General features: G+C 34.2%; 1 protein-coding gene across 1 annotated transcript; it reads left to right on the top strand.

Annotated features, from left to right (window-relative positions):
* Window positions 1–22,763: 22,763 nt before the first annotated feature.
* LOC111916926 (uncharacterized) lies at window positions 22,764–23,156 on the top strand. Its single transcript, XM_023912577.1, has one exon. It carries the CDS (start codon window positions 22,764–22,766, stop codon window positions 23,154–23,156), a length of 393 nt encoding a protein of 130 aa, XP_023768345.1.
* Window positions 23,157–23,542: the final 386 nt, after the last annotated feature.

Consider the following 23,542-nt stretch of genomic DNA (forward strand, 5'->3'; position numbering starts at 1 on the left):
CAAAGCTCATCCTTGATACGCCCCAAGGTCTTAATGGATAAATTTTCCAAATTTATCCCTTAAGTCATCCCAATAAGCCAAAACTTATAACCCTAAGTCCTTAATGATATTTGAAGACATGAGTTAACCCATTAAGCTCTTAGTCAATCAAGTCACCCAAACAAACTTCCCAAAAGATTTTCACACCCAAAATACTCCATAAAAATTATGCTTTATGGACATGCATGTCCAAAGCATGTATCACCCAAAATAGGTCAAAACCAACGAAGAAAAATAGCTCAAACTTGTGCATGAGACCAAATACACCAAGGAACACTAGATATGGAACATATAACTTCAAATGGACCTCAAGGATCCATAAAGTTATCAACTTTATGGAATCCATTTCTTTAAATTCTCAAAATATGAAGAAAATGGACAAGAACCCTACAAATAGAAACACAAACTAGAAAGCTTGAAACTTGAATACTCACAAGGGTCCAAAATATGTTCAAGATGGTGATGATGAAGTTTGCATGTTGGATCAATGCACCAACACCATCTACTTCTTCTTCTTCTTCTTCTTCTTCTTCTTCAGGGCACCAATAATACTAAAATGAACCAAAACTTTCCAAGGGTTGCTAGGATTTAAGGTATAGGGTTGGAGGCTGAAGTGGATGCTCTAATCCTCTGGAAATGTTGCTTAAATTTGGGTGGAAACACTAAAATTATGGGCTTGGGCTAGAACAGTTGCCACGTCGTGGCACTCAACAAAAACACACGTTCCATTTAATCCATGACACATCATGGGCATCATCACATCACATCGTGGCACAAAGTTTTTACCAAAACTCCATTTTTGGTCCCTGATAAATAATCAGCTAAACCAATCTGGAACATAGGTGTTACAATATCTCTTGTTTAATTTCTTGACGGTACAAATGTTTAGAACACACAAATACTAAACAAACTTGAAGAAAATGTAAACTAAAGGTATGATAAAAGTATACAATAATGATTTTGATAATATGAAACCTATGTAAAATCTATGTTTACTAACAAACCTTTTCCAACTTTCAAACGTGTTACATCATTACTAGAACTCATTCACTCTGACATTTGTGAACTTAATGGAATACTCACAAATGGAGGTAAGAGATATTTCATTATGTTCTGTGATTACTCGATCTAGTATATACATGTTTATTTATTGTAATTAAAAGACCAAGCTTTTGACACACTCAAACTGTATAAACCGAGGTTGAAAACCAACAAGAGAAACATATAAAGATTCTTCGCTCTGATAGAGGCGGACAATGCTTCAATCTTGAGTTTGATACATTTTGCGAAGAGAATGGCATCATAAATGAAAGAACTTCGCCTTTTACTCCCCAACAACATGGTTTTGCTGAAATAAAGAATTGAACCCTAGTTGAGATGGTTAATTGGATGTTGAACCAATTGGGTTTACCAAACAAATTGTAGGGTCAAGGTCTATTAATGTCTTGTTTTTTCATAATAGGATCACTAGTCGTGTGATTCTTAGTAGTCCTGATAAGTTGTGGAAATGAAGGCATCCCAACCTAGACTATTTGAGAATGTGGGTTGTGTTGTTTAATATAGGAACTTGATCCAAAGAGTCTAAATTGGAAGCTCGAGCTATGAAAAATGTGTTCATTATATATTCTCAGAACAATAAGGCTTACCAATTATTGGATGATGAATCTGGTGTCTTTATAGAATCCATAGAAATTGAATTCTTCGAAGACAAGTTTCCAAGAGACATTGATAACTCAAATCCAATAATAGCCTCAAGTACTTCTCAAGAAAATGTTCGACCTTCTCAGGTTATAAAGGAGCCAAGGAGAAGTACAAGATGTAGCAAATAGAAAAATCTGGGCGATGGTTTTTATTCTTATTTGGTTGAAGGTACTAAACAAAAGTGACAAGAGATTTTATTTTTGCCATAATCTTAGATGATGATCCAAAGACCTTCATTTAAGCCATCTCGTCTAAAAATTGTCTTGTGTGGAAGTAATCTATCAATGACGAAATGGATTCGATTATGGGGAACGAAACTTGGGAGTTAGCTGATCTACCTAACGGGAAGAAACCCATAGGATATAAATGGATATTAAAGATAAATTATCATGCATATGGATTCATATCTACCTACAAAGCAAGATTAGTTGCTAAAGGTTACAGACAACAAGAATTGATCGATTACTTCGATACAAATGCCCCAGTTGCTAGGATTAGATCGATTAGAACTCTCATAGCAATATCAAATTTGAAAGCACTATAAATTCATCAAACAGATGTGAAGACATTATTTCTAAATGATTATCTCAACGAGGAGATTTAGTTAAATCCTTGTATGGTTTGAAAAAAGCTCCTAAACAATGGCATGAGAGATTTCACATTGTTGTTATTACTTTTGGATTTCAACATAATAGTGTTGAAAAATATATTTATTCCAAATCAAATTCGAATATACATTTGTTATATATATATATATATATATATATATATATATATATATATATATATATATATATATATGTCGATGATATGTTGATCATTGGTACTAACCTAGAAGGTATTATTGAGACTAAGAAATACTTATCCTCGAACTTTAATATGAAAGATCTTAGAGAAGTTGATAAAATTCTTGATATCAAAGTGAAAAGGACAGGAAAGCAAATTTCTCTAAGTCAATCTCATTATATAGAGAAAATTATGAAAAAAATATCATCATTTGAATATAAAGGAATTCAACACTCCTTTTGATTTAAGTACGAAACTAAGTGTGAATTCTTGTTGAGCAGTGACTCAACTAGAATATGCAAGTGCAATTGGTAGCATCATGTGTGACACACATTTTACTCAACATGACATCACATTCGTCATAAGTAAATTGAGTTAGTATACTATCAATCCTATAATGGAGCACTATAAGGAAGTAGGTAGAGTACTGGGATACGTAAAAAAGGAAAATTACTCTTGAGTTGACATATTCCATGTCTCCTAGAATACTAGAAGGTTATTTTGATGCAAGTTGGATTAATCAGACCATTGACTCAAAATCCACAAGTAGTTGGATTTATACACTATTTGGTGGTGCTATTTCATGGGCGAGCAAGAAGTAGACATGCATAGCTCATTTAATGATGGAAGCCGAACTAAGTGCCTCAGCAACAATAGGCAAAGAGGCCGAGTGGATTAGAGATCTACTCTTGGATATCCATCACAAGGATTTTCTAATACCATCTATACCCATGTACTGTGACATTGAGGTTACTATGTCTAAAGTATATGATGCAGTATATAATGGGAAGTCAAAACATGTAGGTCTGCGAAACAGTTTTGTGAGACAACTAATTAAGAGTGGTACCATCAAAATTGTCTATGTCAAGACAAGTAGGAACTTGGCAGATCTACTTACCAAACCTCTCACGAGCAACTTGTCTACATTTACCACAAGATTGATGGGTCTAAAACCACAACATAAATTAGTGCTCCTAGTTCTCAAGTTTAAAGGGTAACAACAAAGTCATTAACAATAGAAGGTACTATCATTAATGATAGATCCATATGAGGTAGGATAGTACGTCGTTGTCTAGAACAAGATTGAGTTAAGGCTTTTAAGAAAATTTTGGAGACATCTAAGAAACAAAGATGTTGTAAAAATTTTCCTATATTATCTAGAGGTGTTGTCACCTTAAGTGCATATTAGTGGTATATCTTCTAAAGGGTCATGAAAAGGATTTTAGTGCATAGTCATGTTAGCACTCAGTGAGAGCGCAAATATGGCATGTTATGTATGAGGGTAAATCGAGGGGAGGGGGAGATCACAAGGTTCTTGGTTTAAACCTATAAGGATACCATAGAATCATTCTCTTCTTGTTTGTCCACTTAAAACAAGGGTTTAATCTTCGTGATACCTAAGTGACATCATCTATCAGAGTAAAAGGAAACTTTCCAATTTTGTGGGGGGTTATTGGAATTGATGAAGGACAATTTTAATTTGGTAATTTCCTTCTATCCCACATTGGTAGGAGGAAGAAACTTGTATCAGGTTTATAAGGTTATTCTCTTGATATGGCTTCAACGACTTTAAGTGGATGAAGAGATGGGCTAAGCCCACATGCACACCTAGCTTATCCATGTTGCGAGTGCACGAAATGGCAGGATTTAGGTGCACTTGTCACTTCGCATGTTGCATCGGTCGCTGGGTAATAAGCTTTTATTTTTAGCAGGTTCGAGATCGGTCATTGTGGACAAACCCAATTCGTAGATTTTGTGTCGCTAACGGTGGGCTTCGCGTCGTGTCGTGTACCTTGATAGAAACTTCTTAAGGCCTAGAAAACAAGTTGCTAGGAGAGCATGACATTTCCCTAGAGTTTCTTGGGGTGGGTCATATGGAGGGTTTTTTGCTGCCTTCTAGGTTTTCTGCAACTATAAATACAACTCCCTACGAGAAATATTCCACACACCAAAATTATGAGCTCTCTATCTCTCTCTATGCTATTTGTGATTTTTGCTTCTGGAAAATCCAGTTTCTTCTGTTTTTTCCTAGTAATCATTTTTCCTTTATTCCTTCTTCCATAGCTGTTGGAACGAAGAAAAAACTGCATCAAATCGTGAGTGTTTACGCTAAAGCTTACAGCCTTAGAGCGATGTAAAAACCTTTACGGATAGGAGCTTCTCTGTCTCTGTACAATCATTCACGAATCAACAACTACAAGGTTGGTTTTACTTTATTGTTTCGTCTTTTAATTTCTGTCGATAACAGAATGGTTTGCTTTTACCCCTTTCTTATAATCAGAGTTGATCGAAAATGGCCAAGAAATCTTTATGGACGAAACTCATTAATCGTATTAATAAAAATTGGATTTATAATTCGCAACTAATCGAGATATAATTATCAATATCATTGCCGGTTTCCTTGCGTGTCTATTAGATCTGATTTTTAACACATAACAAGCAACATATGCTTGGATTGTGCGGTTTTGAAAATTACTATAAAGAGAAATCCTCAAGTTCATGAAAAAGTTGAATACCGCTTTGTAAATCGTATCAAATAAATGTCGTGGTTGGCCCATTTTGTTATGCGTGACATGAAATTATTAAATATAAAGATGTTGAAGTGCATTTGGCATAATGCATTAACTAAGACTAATGTGATGTACCAATGTCATAGCCAAAAGGTGGAACAGAGTGAGACAAAGACTCACTCAATCTATCGTCTCTATAAAAGACTTTCGTCCTCAAAAATAGTCCCTATAATACCTGTCCAATACTATCTAGCTTTGTTAGACGGTACCGGCTCTAGTACGGTCTCTTTCTCAAGTACTATATGTCCATATAAAGTGATTTTTCTAGATAATCCAAACAAATTTTAGACTTTGTAAGTGTATCTTAAAGAAAATCGATGACACCTCCGAAATTGAAAGACATCACACCCAATAACCTTTTTAATTTATAGTTTGAAATAAAGTAGCCGTGAAAGTTTCGAGTCAAATTTATGGGTTTTGTTTGTGTTTTATTTTTAAGGGTTTAAAGTGTAATACTTTGGTAGAAGGCATGATATACGAGTCTAGTTGGTCTAAAGGGCACTAAAATGTCTGTGACTTCTTAAATCACTTTGTTACAATACACATAATATCTATTATATTTTGATCGTGTTTGTTGTTTGATTATTATATTTTATTACGGTTGATAAAAGGGTAAATGACACAAAAACACTTTTTTACATGAAATTTGATTTTGACACCGTGTTTTTTTTTGTGTCAATTTTAACACTGTGTTTTCCAATTTGTTACAATTCTGACCACGTGACCGGTTAACCAGGTTACATGCTGACGTGGCATGATGACGTGTCAGTTTTGATGATGTGACATGCTGACATGATACGCTGACGTGTCAAAATTGATTTTTTTTCCACAAAAAACACTAAGTTTTCACTTTTTTTTTTTCGATTTTGACACAAAGTTTAATTTTTATTTCAATTTTGACACTATGTTTTTTTGTTCCAATCGAACATCATTTATCAAATTTTGTTCAATTTTGTCTATTTTCCATTTGAAACCGTATAAATATATTTTTTTATTACATTTTAAACCGTATAAACATATTTTTTCGTTTAAAAACCACATTTTTATTTAAATACAAGGTGTTTTTTTCCTTACATTCAAAGCATTAGTTATATCATGAGAATCAAACTAACCATAAGCTTCTAATAAGGTGTAAAATTCTGATGGGTTGCAAACTTGATATCCGGGTTTTGATCAACTACACGCCTTCAAACCTCCAAACACATTTTAAAGTTGCATATTTAACATAAAATACAATTTTTATATAACTAATACATATTGATACATAAAAATATGGTTTGAGTGTAAATAAAATTGTATTTATACAAAACTATGGTTTTTAAATGGAAAAAAAAATTATACGATTTAAATTATTAAAAAAATATTTATACGCTTTCAAATACAAATTGTCAACATTAAACAAAATTGAAAAAAATGATGTTCGATTTGGAACAAAAAAAACATAGTGTCAAAGTTGAAAAAAAAAATTAAACTTAGTGTCAAAATAAAAAAAGAAAAATGAAAACTTAGTGTTTTTGTAAGAAAAAAAATTCAATTTTTACATGTCAGCATACGACGTTATCAAAACTGACACGTCATCATGTCACGTCAACATGTAACCTGGTTAACCGGTTAAGTGATCAAAATTGTAACAAATTGGAAACACAATGTCAAAATTGACACAAAAAAAAAAAAACACGATGTCAAAATCGAATTTTTGTGTAAAAAAAGTGTTTTTGTGTCATTTACCGGTTGATAAAATTCATCTATTTTGAGAAGAAATTTTCACTACGACCGCCTATCGATGATTAACAAGTGTTAAAATTGATATTTGTTCAACTTATGTTACATCATAAGTATTTCCTAAAATAGTCTCTAACTTTTTGAAATTATTTTTCATTTACCTACATGATATTACATGATATGTGTAAATATATAACCCGTTGAACCGCAATGTGTTATTCCATAGAATACATATAACCACTAGTAAATGAGAAATCTATTTTTTAATACCTACTAAATCGAAAATATAATGACTTCTATGTATATTGCCCATAATTTTATTAATAAAGTATATATTATTACGGTAACTTCTTAATCGGAAACGATTCGTCAATTTTAGTAACTTTGGTGTTTGTTTTTTTTTCAAGAAAAGGTTCTTGAGCTTTTTTGTCTGCTTCGAGCAGATAGCGCACAAACGTTTTCTCTTACAGATTGTTTTTTAGAAGACTACAAATCTAAAAAGTTGTGTGTATCATCTTCTTGGAGCGTACGTACATAAACTAGCATCTATTCAAGTCTGCAGCTGTCTTCATGGTAAAACAGTTCTTTTCTTGCACATTGCAAGCATTTGGTCGAAATTTTCTTGTATTTGCAGACTACAGACCTTTTATCCTTTAAAAACCAATGAAAACACTCATACACTTAAAAGATAATATAACCGGTTGTCATTTTTTTATTTGATTAGGAACACTTTCTTGCAAAGAGTCGCAAAATGCTTATAGTATATTACTTCTAAGTGGGTGTTTGGGATAGCTTTTAAAAAAAATTATTAGTTTTTTAGCTTTTTAAAAAGCTAATAATCTAAAAAAGTGTTTGTCTATTTAAAAAGCGCTTTTTAAAACAGCTTTTTGAATGAAAAAAAGTAAAGCTTTCAAAAAGCTGGAAAATCCTAGCTTTTTAGCTTTTTAACTATTTTACTCCTGAAAAAACAGCTTTTCGCATCCAAGCACTTTTTAAAATCAGCTTTTCCTAAAAGATATAAGCTAATAAGCACTTTTCTTAAAAATCACTTTTAACATAAAAAAAAAAAAAGCTAACCCAAACATACCCTAAATTCAAATGAAGTTTTTTTTGTAAAGTTCAATGATTTTGTTGATGAAAGTCAAACTTCTATAACGAATGTAAATATTTAAAAATAAAATCTGCAAAAACGCAACATGCTTAGACAAAATCATCAGCTACTCCAACTAGTTAAGACGTTGGACGCAACATCCAAAGCACCCAGATTTAAATCACGCGGTTTACATATGAGTTGTTTTATTTTGTTCAACAAGCTTTTCCCACATCCATTCTAAATTCTGATTTGTTTTATTTTGTTCAACAAGGTTATCCCACATCCATTCTAAATTATTTCTTTAAGTTCCAAACTTGTCCCACATCGACCTCATATAAAACTTATGCGTCTTCAACTCATATATAAGAGAAATATCAATTCTTAAAGTTTGGTTTGGAATGGGTTTGGGTAATTTAATCCTGAAACCGATCTGGAAAAACTGAAAAAACCGAGAAACAGAACCCGTCGGTTTAGGTGTAGGGTTCGATTTTCAGTATTTGAAAACCGATACTATTGGGTTAGGTTCGGTTTTAGGTCAAAACTGACACATACTCACTAGTACTAATAAGAATTATGTGCTTTGTCTTTTTCGCATCTTGTTTTTAATATAGCACACATACGACCATATTTTATTTTTCTAGAAGATTACTTAAAAAATATAATGACAAGGAAAAGTAAATGGAAATATTTTCATAGCAAAAAATGTGATATCCATGTTCTGGAGCCCTCCCGTTTTTAGTTTGTATTATAAAGTAGACATATGCGACAAGTTAGGTGACAAAATAACTCAATTTAAATGGTTACATTGATTTACATTTACTAAATGCTTAAAAAAACATAAAACGTGATTTCCCTTCTATACCTTTAGGTCCTCTGGGCCTTTGGGTATAGAAGTCACAGGAACCATCTGTGGCAAGGTAGCAAAGGTGTCACTGTCGTACACACCATGCTCGATGTCTCGGTCGTGGTGTTGGTTCATGGAGTGTGGCACGGATGGGCATGATCAAAGGCTTTTGGCACCTAATTTCTTTGTTATAAATTTTACTAGCCTTTAATGTCTATTTGTATAAAAATTTCGTTAAATATTAATCATTCCATCTTTCCTACAAATACCAAACATTTACTACAAGCTTTTCGTACAATTTCTTTCTTCCTTTACTATACAAATTAAAATACATTCATAATTTTTTACTCCCTACCATGGAACATTTAACACAACCATGAACCATCAAACTTCTAAACCCAACAACCTTTGAAGGAGAATGAAGAAACCGCATCATCTCGTGTTTGGATTTCAGTGTCAGAATACCCCTAAAAAAGAAGAGAAACTTTGTGCCAATCTATCCGAAACCTTTTCCACAACGAAATAGGCAAATGTGTTTATCGTCATCTCGATGAACTTCATCAAAATGACATAAGAGAAATATCAATTCTTAAAGTTTGGTTTGGAATGGGTTTGGGTAATTTAATCCTGAAACCGATCTGGAAAAACTGAAAAAACCGAGAAACAGAACCCGTCAGTTTAGGTGTAGGGTTCGATTTTCAGTATTTGAAAACCGATACTATTGGGTTAGGTTCGGTTTTAGGTCAAAACTGACACATACTCACTAGTACTAATAAGAATTATGTGCTTTGTCTTTTTCGCATCTTGTTTTTAATATAGCACACATACGACCATATTTTATTTTTCTAGAAGATTACTTAAAAAATATAATGACAAGGAAAAGTAAATGGAAATATTTTCATAGCAAAAAATGTGATATCCATGTTCTGGAGCCCTCCCGTTTTTAGTTTGTATTATAAAGTAGACATATGGGACAAGTTAGGTGACAAAATAACTCAATTTAAATGGTTACATTGATTTACATTTACTAAATGCTTAAAAAAACATAAAACGTGATTTCCCTTCTATACCTTTAGGTCCTCTGGGCCTTTGGGTATAGAAGTCACAGGAACCATCTGTGGCAAGGTAGCAAAGGTGTCACTGTCGTACACACCATGCTCGATGTCTCGGTCGTGGTGTTGGTTCATGGAGTGTGGCACGGATGGGCATGATCAAAGGCTTTTGGCACCTAATTTCTTTGTTATAAATTTTACTAGCCTTTAATGTCTATTTGTATAAAAATTTCGTTAAATATTAATCATTCCATCTTTCCTACAAATACCAAACATTTACTACAAGCTTTTCGTACAATTTCTTTCTTCCTTTACTATACAAATTAAAATACATTCATAATTTTTTACTCCCTACCATGGAACATTTAACACAACCATGAACCATCAAACTTCTAAACCCAACAACCTTTGAAGGAGAATGAAGAAACCGCATCATCTCGTGTTTGGATTTCAGTGTCAGAATACCCCTAAAAAAGAAGAGAAACTTTGTGCCAATCTATCCGAAACCTTTTCCACAACGAAATAGGCAAATGTGTTTATCGTCATCTCGATGAACTTCATCAAAATGACATAAGAGAAATATCAATTCTTAAAGTTTGGTTTGGAATGGGTTTGGGTAATTTAATCCTGAAACCGATCTGGAAAAACTGAAAAAACCGAGAAACAGAACCCGTCAGTTTAGGTGTAGGGTTCGATTTTCAGTATTTGAAAACCGATACTATTGGGTTAGGTTCGGTTTTAGGTCAAAACTGACACATACTCACTAGTACTAATAAGAATTATGTGCTTTGTCTTTTTCGCATCTTGTTTTTAATATAGCACACATACGACCATATTTTATTTTTCTAGAAGATTACTTAAAAAATATAATGACAAGGAAAAGTAAATGGAAATATTTTCATAGCAAAAAATGTGATATCCATGTTCTGGAGCCCTCCCGTTTTTAGTTTGTATTATAAAGTAGACATATGGGACAAGTTAGGTGACAAAATAACTCAATTTAAATGGTTACATTGATTTACATTTACTAAATGCTTAAAAAAACATAAAACGTGATTTCCCTTCTATACCTTTAGGTCCTCTGGGTCTTTGGGTATAGAAGTCACAGGAACCATCTGTGGCAAGGTAGCAAAGGTGTCACTGTCGTACACACCATGCTCGATGTCTCGGTCGTGGTGTTGGTTCATGGAGTGTGGCACGGATGGGCATGATCAAAGGCTTTTGGCACCTAATTTCTTTGTTATAAATTTTACTAGCCTTTAATGTCTATTTGTATAAAAATTTCGTTAAATATTAATCATTCCATCTTTCCTACAAATACCAAACATTTACTACAAGCTTTTTCGTACAATTTCTTTCTTCCTTTACTATACAAATTAAAATACATTCATAATTTTTTACTCCCTACCATGGAACATTTAACACAACCATGAACCATCAAACTTCTAAACCCAACAACCTTTGAAGGAGAATGAAGAAACCGCATCATCTCGTGTTTGGATTTCAGTGTCAGAATACCCCTAAAAAAGAAGAGAAACTTTGTGCCAATCTATCCAAAACCTTTTCCACAACGAAATAGGCAAATGTGTTTATCGTCATCTCGATGAACTTCATCAAAATGACATGATATGAGGTTAAAATAACCAAAATCAATGACAATTACAATGACCTCAAAAACACACATCCAAATAGGAGTAACGACTTCGATTTGGATGGTATGAATTTTATAATTCTTCTAAACATTTTTCGGCGACACATGCACATGTTGTTGATGAAATATAAATTTCATGGTAACTAATTTGTCTTTATTTAAACTAATGTAACCTTTTTCAATTCTGTAATTTTCTTATTTATTTAAATTAATGTATGTATGTATGTATATATGTATGTATGTATGCATGTGGTTTATGTGTGTGTGTTAGGGTGTGCCCCAACCCACATAAACCTCATGAGTCGCACCACACCGCACTGCATAACACGGTTTGGCATTTGTGGTGTGGTTTGCGGTTTTTAAATATAAAACAAGGGTTCAAACCGCGATGTACCATATATATATATATATATATATATATATATATATATATATATATATATATATATATATATATATATATAATTGGTGTTGATACAAAATATAAGTGTATTTTTCATAAAAATTGCAATGGAAGTCTTATAAAAATAACAAGTTTATTTTTAATCTTATAACAAAAGCAAATCATCAAGGATCCATTTATAGAGATTATAATGAAATAAAAACAAACATATAGTGTTTTAGAATGACAACCTTTGAAGCCTTTGAACCCATTTGGTTTTGGGGTGATGATAAAGATAACAAAAATTCAAGAATAGAATTTATCTATGTGTATTAGGGATGAAAGTGGGTATAAACTCGGACCGGATGGACCCGGATCCTGAAAACCCGAAACCAGTTAACGGGATGTTGTAGAACCGAAAACCGGACCGGTATATAGGAACCGGTTCCTATTCGGTTCCGAGTACGGTACCGGGTAAAGTGGGTCTAGAACCAGAAAACCCGGAAACATCAAAGTGGGTAGGTTGGAACCGGATAAAGTGGGTTTAGAACCGGAAAACCCAAAAAACCCAGAATTTTTTAGTAATTACTTACTACTTAGTGGTTGAATTTTAAAAATTTTAATATTGCTATCCCGACTTCGGCGGACTGTACATCATTGAATAAAAACCAAAAATTGACAAAATTATAGTCTAAAATCATGTACAAACTCTAAACTACACATTGGAAAAAACCACATATCAATCCGAATTTAAACGAATGAGATATGCATGTGTTAACATTTTTCACAGAATTCAAAGTACAAAAACAAATAGCTGAAAAGCTGAAAATTTTCAGCTTTGATATATCCCGATTTTGGTGGGCTGTAAGTCATTGAATATTAAACCAAAAATGACAAAATTATAGTCTAAAATCTAAACTACAAGTTGGAAAAAACCGCATGTCAATCCGACTTCAAACGAATTAGACATGTATGTTTTAAGACTTTCACAGAATATAAAAAAGCTGAAAAACTAAAAATTTCCAGCTTTGATATATCGACTTTGGGGGACTGTAAGTCAATGAATATAAAACTAAAAATGACTATATTATTGTCAAAAATCATGTACAAACTCTAAAACACATGTTGGAAAAAACTGTATGTCAATCCGCCTTGAAACGTATGAGATATGCATGTTTTAAACGTTTCACAAAACCGGTTCCGACACATAAAAGTAGTTCCGGTTCCTAACACCGGTTTCGGTTCTTAGACCCGGTTTTTCGGACCCGATGGACCCAAACCCGAATTACCTGGAACTCGGATAAAGCCAACTTTTAAACCCGGAACCGGAGTCGGTTCTATATATTTCGGTTCTAACAGTTCCGGTTCTGGTCGGGTTTTCCGGTTTTAAATTTCATCCCTAATGTATATCCACCATCAAGAGTAAGACAGTTGGAATACTAGTTCATTATTGTATTCTTTAGTATCTTAAGCATTTAAGCACTTAACTCAAATAAGTGCTAAAGGAGACAACTCAATGAAACTTTAATTCTTCACTTTACTTCAAAAGTCTTAAAGAGATGATAGAGGGAATATGTTTAAGCCATGGAGAAGAAAAGGAAGAGAATTCACAAAAACTAGCAACTTTTGCAATCCCTTACACTCCTTTATATATTATCATGCAAAGTAAACCCTACATACTTATTTAATATAAAGTATTGGCTACTTAAGCAAGCTTGGCGAACAAGAGGAGGAAGGTTGACAAACAACCACCCATGCCTCTAAATTTTCGGCCATACCTTTATGAAAGAGAATGTTTCTTTAAATTTTATAAGTTCAAAGTTCATAAAATATAAACTTTGTCTTTAGGTAAAAGACAAAAGGAACCAACTAGTCCAAAAGGGTGTGCATGATTTATTAATTCATATCATATGAAATAATAACTAGTTATACTCTCATATAATTATTATTTTCACAAAAAAAAATTATTCTCTAATTAAATACAAGAATTGATATTATTTATTAATAATCATATTAATAATAAATATACAAACTGTGCCATATTTTTAAAGGTGTGACCCTATAGGATCATATATTATTAGAAATGTCACTCTATAATGATTCTTAAACATATAGATTCAACAATCTCCCACTTGCACAAGATTCCTTACAGACTGACATAGGCAGTAGCAGTTATTAGATGCTAGAGTGGTTAAGCTTATTGTCTAATATAAGCTTCATAACTTCATACCTTTTAGATAAGGATAAACCATTAGATTATTAGTCTAATGAAAGTATTTAATCCATTTGTTTGGTTGGAAACATATATATATATATATATATATATATATATATATATATATATATATATATATATATATATATATCAATATATATTTTTTGTAGTGAGCATAATTCAAAAAAATTTATAAAGTAAATAGTTCTTTTTAAAACATCATATAATAGACTGTAAGGGTTATTTTTATCCTTTTCAAAAACTTCTACTGTCAACATTCAACTAGTGGCCAGGTGACCCTATCCCACTAAAGAATATGAAAGCTAGCTCGGAGATCAAAAGATAGATCCAATTGATTAGGTGATCATGTGTCACAAGAACCATACTAATGACGAGTGAGTGATTTTAACGGAATGAGTTATGAATCGATTACACAACTTCTAAGATGTTCCAAGAAGACTTGGTTTACAAACTAATTTTTCTTATCACGACGAAAGGTTAATGATGGTCTCATTAAGTGATATTTCAATCTTCACTATGAAACTATTTGAGCAAATCAATAGTCTCAATAATATCGAATAAAAGCCGTTAGTGAAATTGATTAACTGGCTATCACCAAACCTATTCATGGATTGAAAATATTACATACATAACCTATGTATAATTCTTTGTCAAACCTTTTGTTCTTTAAATACTAATAGATAAAGACACTTACGAAACATTTTCCCATATAAATAGGATTCACATATATTAAATGAATCTAGCTCATTTGCCTTCAAAAATTCCATCCTTTTGAAGTTGGTATATGTGTTTCATATTTATATACTTATGATGATTATGAAATAGATAAGTTTCAATCAAACATCATTTGATTATTTACGTGTTATCATTAGAATTATCAATTTAACGAAAGATTATAGATTTACCTTATAAATGACATTATGAGAAAATATTCTTTAACACATAATACATCTTTGCAGAAAATGAATGTGAGCATCCATTAAATGATAAGTAAATCTAGATTTATTCATAAATTTACAACTATTACATGTCCCTATAAGAATAGGTACAAAAACATCTATTGTTTAAAGAAAGACTATAATAGCACTTGTTATATCTTCAGCACGAAATACCACTAGTTTTTAATCACTTGATTATTTCTTCTAATAATCAGCACATCCTATCAATTATTAGTGTCACATGAAGGCTAAAATACTCAAGCGACTGATGGAAAAATTCATAGTTATATCATTTAGATATCTAAAGTCTTGTCCAAGTCAGACTTTTTCAGCTCAATGAGATTAGAGAAGCGGTTCCTCTATCAATGTCCAGTTTTTTTCCATAATAGAAACAACATTAAGCATTTACATCCTTTCTTGATTTCTGGGTTTATATACTGTATTTCCTTTAAAAGAACTATAAGTCTATTTAAGTACACAATCTCTTAGACTTCCATTATTCAATGCTTGAACAGACTTGAAGTACTTTCTACGATTGTAACGACCCAATTTTCACAGCCAAAATTTTCATTTTTAATAAAACATTTTGCAAAACATTTGAAAATAAACAACATTCGATAATATCGTTTCTTAAAACATATTACGTGTCTGAAAACCAAAACATGGAATCAACCATAGTGTCAGAGTACAAATCCTAGAACAATCTCATAGTGCGGAAATACAAGGGGTGTGTATGATTTGCCGCTACCGTGTCAGCTCCTTCCCTTTCGCTGAAGAGGTACCTGAAACCAAAACTCTAAACTGTAAGCACGAAGCTTAGTGAGTTCCCCCATAATACCATATATCATACAATCATATAAGGAACATCTAGGAGATATGGGCCTCGCCCACACTCATGGAGATACGGGCCCCGCCCACACTCCGCTAACTGGGAGATACGGGCCTCGCCCACACTCCGCTATCTAGGAGGTACGGGCCTCACCCACACTCCGCTATCTAGGAGATACGGGCCTCGCCCACACTCCACTACGAAACCATAACATACAAGTATCACACAGACAACGAGTATAAACAATTCTACCACACTAGCATATATCATCATCAGACTCAACTAAGAGATATGAGCTCTGCTCACACTCCGATACTATCATATCGTCTATACGGGCCGGCCTTGGTGCCTTAGACACGTTCCTACCGGAAGAAAACTCACCTCGAAAAGTAGCTACCAAAAGTCTAACTGCCGAACGTCTGACTGTTGCACCGGTAATCCTCCGGCTACAAATCCATAAACATAGATTAGCCACTCATAAATACCCTTAGATCAAATGACTGACCCACCCTTGGTCCAAGGTCAACTCCTTGGTCAAAGTCAACTTCTAGTTGACTGGACTCGCCGAGTTATGGCACAAACTCACCGAGTCCTTCTCCTACTAACCCGGTCCTACACGCCAAGTCCCTCTTCCCACTCACTGAGTCACCCTCAACTCACTACTTGGGATTATAGAACCGAATCGCGATCCGACTCGCCGAGTCCCACGATCAGCTCTCCTACTCGATTCCAAATCCTCTTCAGAGCATCCTTTATGAGGATTTGGGTTTTTGGGACTATTGCTACACGTTAAATTGCTAATTTTGCGTGTAGATGCGAAGGGTTGGACCTTCAACACTTAAACCCCTCTTACTCAGTAACAGTTCATATGACTCGCCGAGTTTGAAGAAAAACTCGTCGAGTTCCAAGAAATCTTCATAGGACTCGCCGAGTTGTTCATCCAACTCGTCGAGTCTAAGGCCACCTTCATAGAACTCGTCGAGTTCCACTTTGGGACTTGCCGAGTCCCTTCGACCCATTTCCCATACAGACCAAATATGAGACATGCAACGCTTCGAAACCATAGATCTATGTTCCTGGGGCATGCTTATCACGTAAAGTTGCAAACTTTACGTGCATGCATGGCCTTATAAGCTCCAAAAGGTAAAACCAAGCTCTTAATGAGGTCATACACTCAATGGGGACCTCAACCACTTCAACCACAGAAACTTTATACTTCTAATACGTCCATAAGGTCTAGATCTGAAGTCCTTTCAGAATATAGAGCACAAATACATGGATTTTGAGGTTTTAGAGCTTGAAAACCACTAATTTGGGACAAAAAGGGGATCTAATGAACTAGTGATCAAGGTAAGAACTTTTCTACCTGAATGGAAGCTACTTTTCTACCTGAATGGAAGGTTCTCTCAGTGAAGATTCCGGATCTACCTCCCCTCCTTGCACACTTCAACCACTTCCTTCTTCTCCTAAGCTCTAAACCTTATTCACAAAGCCAAGAACACTCTCAAGAACAATATGGGGGCTAGGGTTTTGCTCTACAGCTCTCTGGAAGTGTTAGGGACAAATGAGGCCAAGTTAGAGCATTTAAATAGGGTGCAAACACCCGGATTAGGGTTTTTGCCCAAACAGGGTCTACTCGCCGAGTCCGGGGACCGACTCGCCAAGTCTAAAGCTTGGACTCCGCGCCTCATCCCGCTTCTACTCGGCGAGTTGGTCCTTCAACTCGCCAATTCCAAGGCAAAAATGCAAGAAATAAGAATTATAATTACAAGGAATACGTACCGGGAACCAGGTGCTACAACTATTCTAATTGAATATTTGTTTTACTTGATGAGACATTCGATATGTTTCATAATTATCGAAGACATTATGCATGTCAAGGTTAATTACTCGAGTATGATGTGAAACACATCAATATCATCACAATAATACCTCCATCATAGTATCATGACATGACTGACTGGTTTGCAGATTTTGTTCATGTATGGGTTCTTTCAGTGCATCTAATTTCTATTATACTTAAGGAAGAACCTCAAGGTATTATACTAGTTTTAGAAATTATAACCATCAAATGTTACTATCTATTGAAACTCAACAAGAGAGAGATTTTTCAAGGAGTAAAAGTATTAACTATATACAAAATTTAACTGGGTTTCATTTAGTATATTCAATATTGAGTCTTTAAAAATTAATACATGTGAGTATTTAAACTCTATTAAATGCAAGGACAAGGTTTGAAAACACAAACCTTAAATTAAACTTAGTGTCAACGGTTTCTAGTAATTAAAGATTTGGTCAAGACTGGTTTAAATAGTCAAGACTTGAAGTAAATAAGTCAACAAAGTATTCAAGAAGATTAAAAAAGCAAAGTATGAACAAAGTAATGTAATTAAGAACAGGAAGAATGTATAAGAGAAGATTGAAAGAAATGAGAGAAGTGAAGGATTTTATTTGATACTTGATTTTGTGTATTTTTTTGTGTAATTTTAGTACAAGGTTGACACACCTTTTATAGCTAAAGGATGGACAACAAGACAAATACATTGAACAAAGAGTGCGTATAACATTAAATAAAATCATAATAAAGTGGATTTCATCTGAACTGACGGTAGGCTAAAAACGGAGTACAACAAAAAGAGCTTTCTTCTAGTCAGATGAAGTTGACTAAGTTCCAAATCTGAGGCACCTCAGAACTAGTCCTCTCGGAGTGTTCATTTCATCTATGGATCTTCAATCTATCTTTGAATTACAATATTCCATCTCGGAATAAAGATGATCTCAGACTCTTCCTCTCGGAGCACGAACGATCTTGGAGTCTCTACACTTCATCTCAGAGTCTTGACTTCTAAAAATTTCATCTCAGATAAAAGACTATCTCGGAATCTCTATATCATATCGGATCCATGACCATCTTGGAATGGCTAGACATCTCGGATTGTCTAAGGGGCACTTTCGTGTTTTAACAATCTCTCCCTAAGTTTCCTTAGCATTCTTACTTTAATTCTTCTAAAGCAAGGAGATTTCTTTTCCTTTGTCTTTGGCAGGAGAATTCGGAGTGATGGTAGATGAGATGACTTTTTGATTGACTGGGTTGATGAATAATTTTGAGGGATGAGGGAACAAAGGTTCCTCAAGTAGGTCATCTGGCTTTTTTGGTGAAGGACCATCATAACCAGGAGCAATTTTCGGAGTAGGAATGGGAGGAGGAATTGGCAGAGAAGCTTGGAATGCATCAGTAGCTATCTTCATTTGTAGTTCATCCTTTTCTTTGCTTCAATTGAATGAGTGTTTGATGGCTAACAAACAAAGGACCATTTTTTCGTTTTATCTTCCGAGAGGGTTTTAATAACAGGTTTTTATTCATTGACTGCTTGGAGACCTAGAATGGCATCAACCATTTGATTATTTTCATCAACTTTTTCTTCACTTTCATCTTCAACTTCAACAAACACATCTTCAACTCCAACTTCATTGACAAATTTGATTTTATCATCAGATGTTTCATGTCGTAGTTTGAATTATGGGATAGGTTTCTATAATTCTTCCCCGCTTGCATGGGAAGGCCCTACTTCCGATGCAAGCAATACGTCGAGCTTAAGATCATCAAGCTTTTCAAACACTCATTAGAAGCTCATATTGATTTTCTTGGAGAGCAAGTAATATGCATCAACTGTCAAGCTTTAACGCTATCAAGAGTTTCTTCCATGACCAAGAGAATTACATCGAATTTTTGATTGGGAGTATCTACAAAATGTTGAGCAGAGTGAATGACTTTGATCAGAACTTCTTGCAAGATCATGTTGAAACCCTCCTTCTGTTTGATCTCTTTCTCCAATCTTTGAATTTGTTTATCATGACGGACACGAGTGTTCTTGATGAGTTTATTTGTAGTAGAAATCCTGTCATCATGAATCTTCAGCATCGTAGAGATAGTGGAGATGTGATGATCAAGATTATCTAGGTATCGTTCTTCAGCTTATTCCAATGTACGACTCAATCGAAGAGATATGAGTTGAGCCAATTAATTGGGTCTGTCAATTTCCAAGGGAGCAACAATTTTGATTTCGAAAAGTGATTTGATCACCAAATCGAGTTTGGAATCAAGCAATACGACATTTGAAGTGACAGCGTCGACCTTGGAATTGATTGTATCGACGTTATCTCGGAGTTCCAAGAGTGTGAACGGATCATCAATTTTTTCATCTATGGATCCTGTATCTGAGGGAGAGCTTCCTGAATTTCTATTAACATCAACATCTTGAAAATCTAGAGAACCAACAACACCTTGAGCTTGATTTTCTTGATCACCAACCCGATCTTCAATATTATTTCATCCGAGGAAGAGAGAGTCTGAGGTCCTTTAGGACTTTGGATGTGGAAGGAATATGGAAGGGAAATGAAGTTTGAGTGGGAAGAGCAGCAACATAGGCATTATTATCTTCAAAAACAATCTCAGTTTCCTTTGCAGGAGGAGAGCTATTAGGAGGAGGGTCTTCATCAATTGGAGTTGGTTCAACTTCATTGTTGGAGGAAGGAAAAAGAGCATCGACTTCGGAATCAATAAGTAGTGCCATCGTGAGTTCGTTGGGAAGTGCTCGAGTTCTCATTTGGAGAAGAGTGTACTCTACTTGATCTCTTGTAAGATTTAGATGACGAAGATGGATATGTCAAGAATTTCATTCCAATCATTAGACGTGGGACATGAGCGTCCTTTATTCGTGGTGGATATCGGCTTAGTTGTAACTTTCGAGGTTGGAGAGACAACTCCCAGTTTGAAATGCTTAGAACCTATGGCAAGGGCCACAAATTGTGCTTGTTTTGAAGAAGATGGTGGTTTCAAGATGATTCATAAGTGTGTACCATGGAGCTCCAATGGACTTTGTTCAACACCAACAACAACCTTTTGAGAGGGTTGGGATAGATTATGTGGTGACTCCCCGTAAGTGTGTACAAGTGATTTTGAAACTCTGATGTGTGCATCGGAAGAGTGGGAAGGTGGGGTATTTTGTGACATAGTCAGGTCCAAAACCGATATGTGAATCTTTTTTAGAGGACACACCGGTTTTGGATCTCTCTATGGCTTTGGTTTTAGAAGGGGATCCTCTTCTCTTTAATGTGATCTTCTTCTCTCTAGGTCTATTCGCTTTCGAGGGCTGCTCATCTGAGACATGGGAAGGATTTGGTGGGATAGCCAAACTCGTGGTCTCCGGATGGAGTTTTTTGTGAGGAAAATCGGAAGGAATAAAAGTGCGAAAAACCCCAATTGCATGCAAAAAAATTTCTTTAGAGACTAAAACAATTCTATCACCAATGATTTTTCATTGAAGAACACCTTCATCGATCTTCACACTCTCAAAGGCTTCAAAAAGTAGATCAAGTGGGAAACTAGGGTTAGGAATTTTTGTAAGAGGGATGGCGATGGGATGATGAGATATGAATTTAACCATAACAGGAACATATTCATCATAATCGAAGAGATCGAGTGAAAAAACTGAAAGATCTAGTATGCCCAAGAGTCATTAATATATGATCTTATAGGGCCACACCATATTGCATGTTACCATCAATTGATTATTTATTAGTATAATTTGATTATTAATAAATATATCAAACACTTGTATTTAATTGGAAAATTATTATTTCATAGAAATAATATTTTACTAATTGGGAATTTATTATTTATGGAAATAATATTTATTTGAGAAATAACAACTTATGAAATATATCATAAAGTATGATTATTTATAAGTTATATCTTAATAACTAGTTCAATTTATATAGAATGTAGTTTTATATAAAATAAGCTAGTTACAATTTATATAAAAGATAGTTTTATACAAAATAAGATATTTATATATATATATATATATATATATATATATATATATATATATATATATATATATATATATATATATATATATATATATATATAGGGTTAGGATTAAATGTGAATGGTATATATTGTGTGAATGTATGACAAGTTTTGGACCATTAGATTAGATTTGTATATGGATAAGATTATATGGTGTACAATAGTTACAATGGAACACAATACATATAAACATTTCCTTTTAATAAAAGAACGCCATAAATAATAATTATAAGGGCATAATTGACATTCTGATTAATTACAGTAAGGAAGTTGAGAAAATTATGGAGAACACATTTATCTTAATTCAAATCCAAATTATAAAACTCTCCTCCATCCCATTCTTTGAAAACCACTTCAAGTTATGTGTTTCACTCTTCAATACTCAGTTTTAGTTAAACAACTTGTTCTTCAAGAATCAATTTCAATTTTGTATTCCATTGTTATGCATTACATTCAAGAATTAGTTTTCATTATGTTAACCAATGTTCTGCATAAAAAACAAAAAAGAATCTTTTAAAACAATATTATATCCATCATCAGTAAAAATGTGAAAAATAATATAATAAATTAACTGTGTTTTAAAAATCGCGCCTAAGGCGCTAGGAGGCACTAGGCGACATAAGGCGACAATGGAAACGCCTCCAGCCTCCAAGGCGAGGTAGTGTACATGAGGCATAGAATCTTGCTGTGAATCGGCGATTCTGTTTGAGGCGCCAAAGGGCTCGCCTTTAGGGATTCATGTACCGGGCCTTGTGTACTGGGCTTAATTCTACCCTATACGGCTATACCTATTAATTATGTTATTGCTTTTTAACTGTAATTATATATGTGTCGTTTAGTTTAATTCACGCTTCACATAGATCGATACCGACTCTGCATTACTTCTGAGTATTCCAACAGGTCTCGATAATCACTATAAATCCATGTATCTTCTCCTCATTCTCTATCAATCCATGCAACCTTCTTCCCTCGTTCTCTATATTCTTTTGCTTCCATTATTCTGAAGTCTTTTCTTGTCATCCCTTCTTCTCATTCCACTGATACTATGGACACCAACAATCCTATTCTTGACACTGAAGATGCAATGGATCCAAGCAGGAGATATGGTACAGCTGACCCAACAAAAAGATACAAATTTACTTGCAAATTTTGTGTAAAGTCAACTTCTGGAGGAGTATACCGACTAAAACAACATTTAGTCGTAGGTTTCAAAAACTATAAAAGATGCCCAAAGTGTCCAGAGCATGTGCGGGAAGAAGTGAAGAACTATATGATCCAGAAAGAAGCAGAAAAAAGTGCAAGAACTACTGACCATTCAAATGTAGTGACACTTGATGACTATGATGAAGATGATGATGGCGTGGGACAAGGAAGTAGCAAGCCTCCACCTAAAAAACCAAGACAAAAGGGTCCTCTAGACAAGTTTTATGCCACTTAACCAGAAGACAAACTCAAAGGTAGAAAATGTGGAAAACAGCAAACAATTAATGAGGTATGTAGAAAAGACCTTAGGGACAAGGCTTGTAAGGAGATAGGTCGTTGGTTTATGATGCAGGGCTACCTTTTAATGCAGCCTCTTATGATAGCTTTCATATTGCAATGGAATCTGTTGCACAATTTGGCCCGAGATTCAAACCTCCAAGCATGTATGAGCTTAGAGTTCCTCTACTTAAAAATGAAGTGGAATCCACCCAAAAAGTGTTGAAAGATTACAAGCAAGAATGGGCAGTAAAAGGTTGCTCGATTCTGTCAGATGGATGGCGTGATTCAACTGTTCAGAAAGATATTGTAAACGTTTTAGTGAATTCTCCTAAAGGTTTAGTG

This window comes from Lactuca sativa, chromosome 9, assembly GCF_002870075.4.
Source record: "Lactuca sativa cultivar Salinas chromosome 9, Lsat_Salinas_v11, whole genome shotgun sequence".
Classification (NCBI taxonomy): Eukaryota; Viridiplantae; Streptophyta; class Magnoliopsida; order Asterales; family Asteraceae; genus Lactuca; species Lactuca sativa.

Coding starts and splice junctions, on each gene's coding strand:
- LOC111916926 (XM_023912577.1), top strand. CDS start 22,764: ATGGACACCAACAATCCTATTCTTGACACTGAAGATGCAATGGATCCA.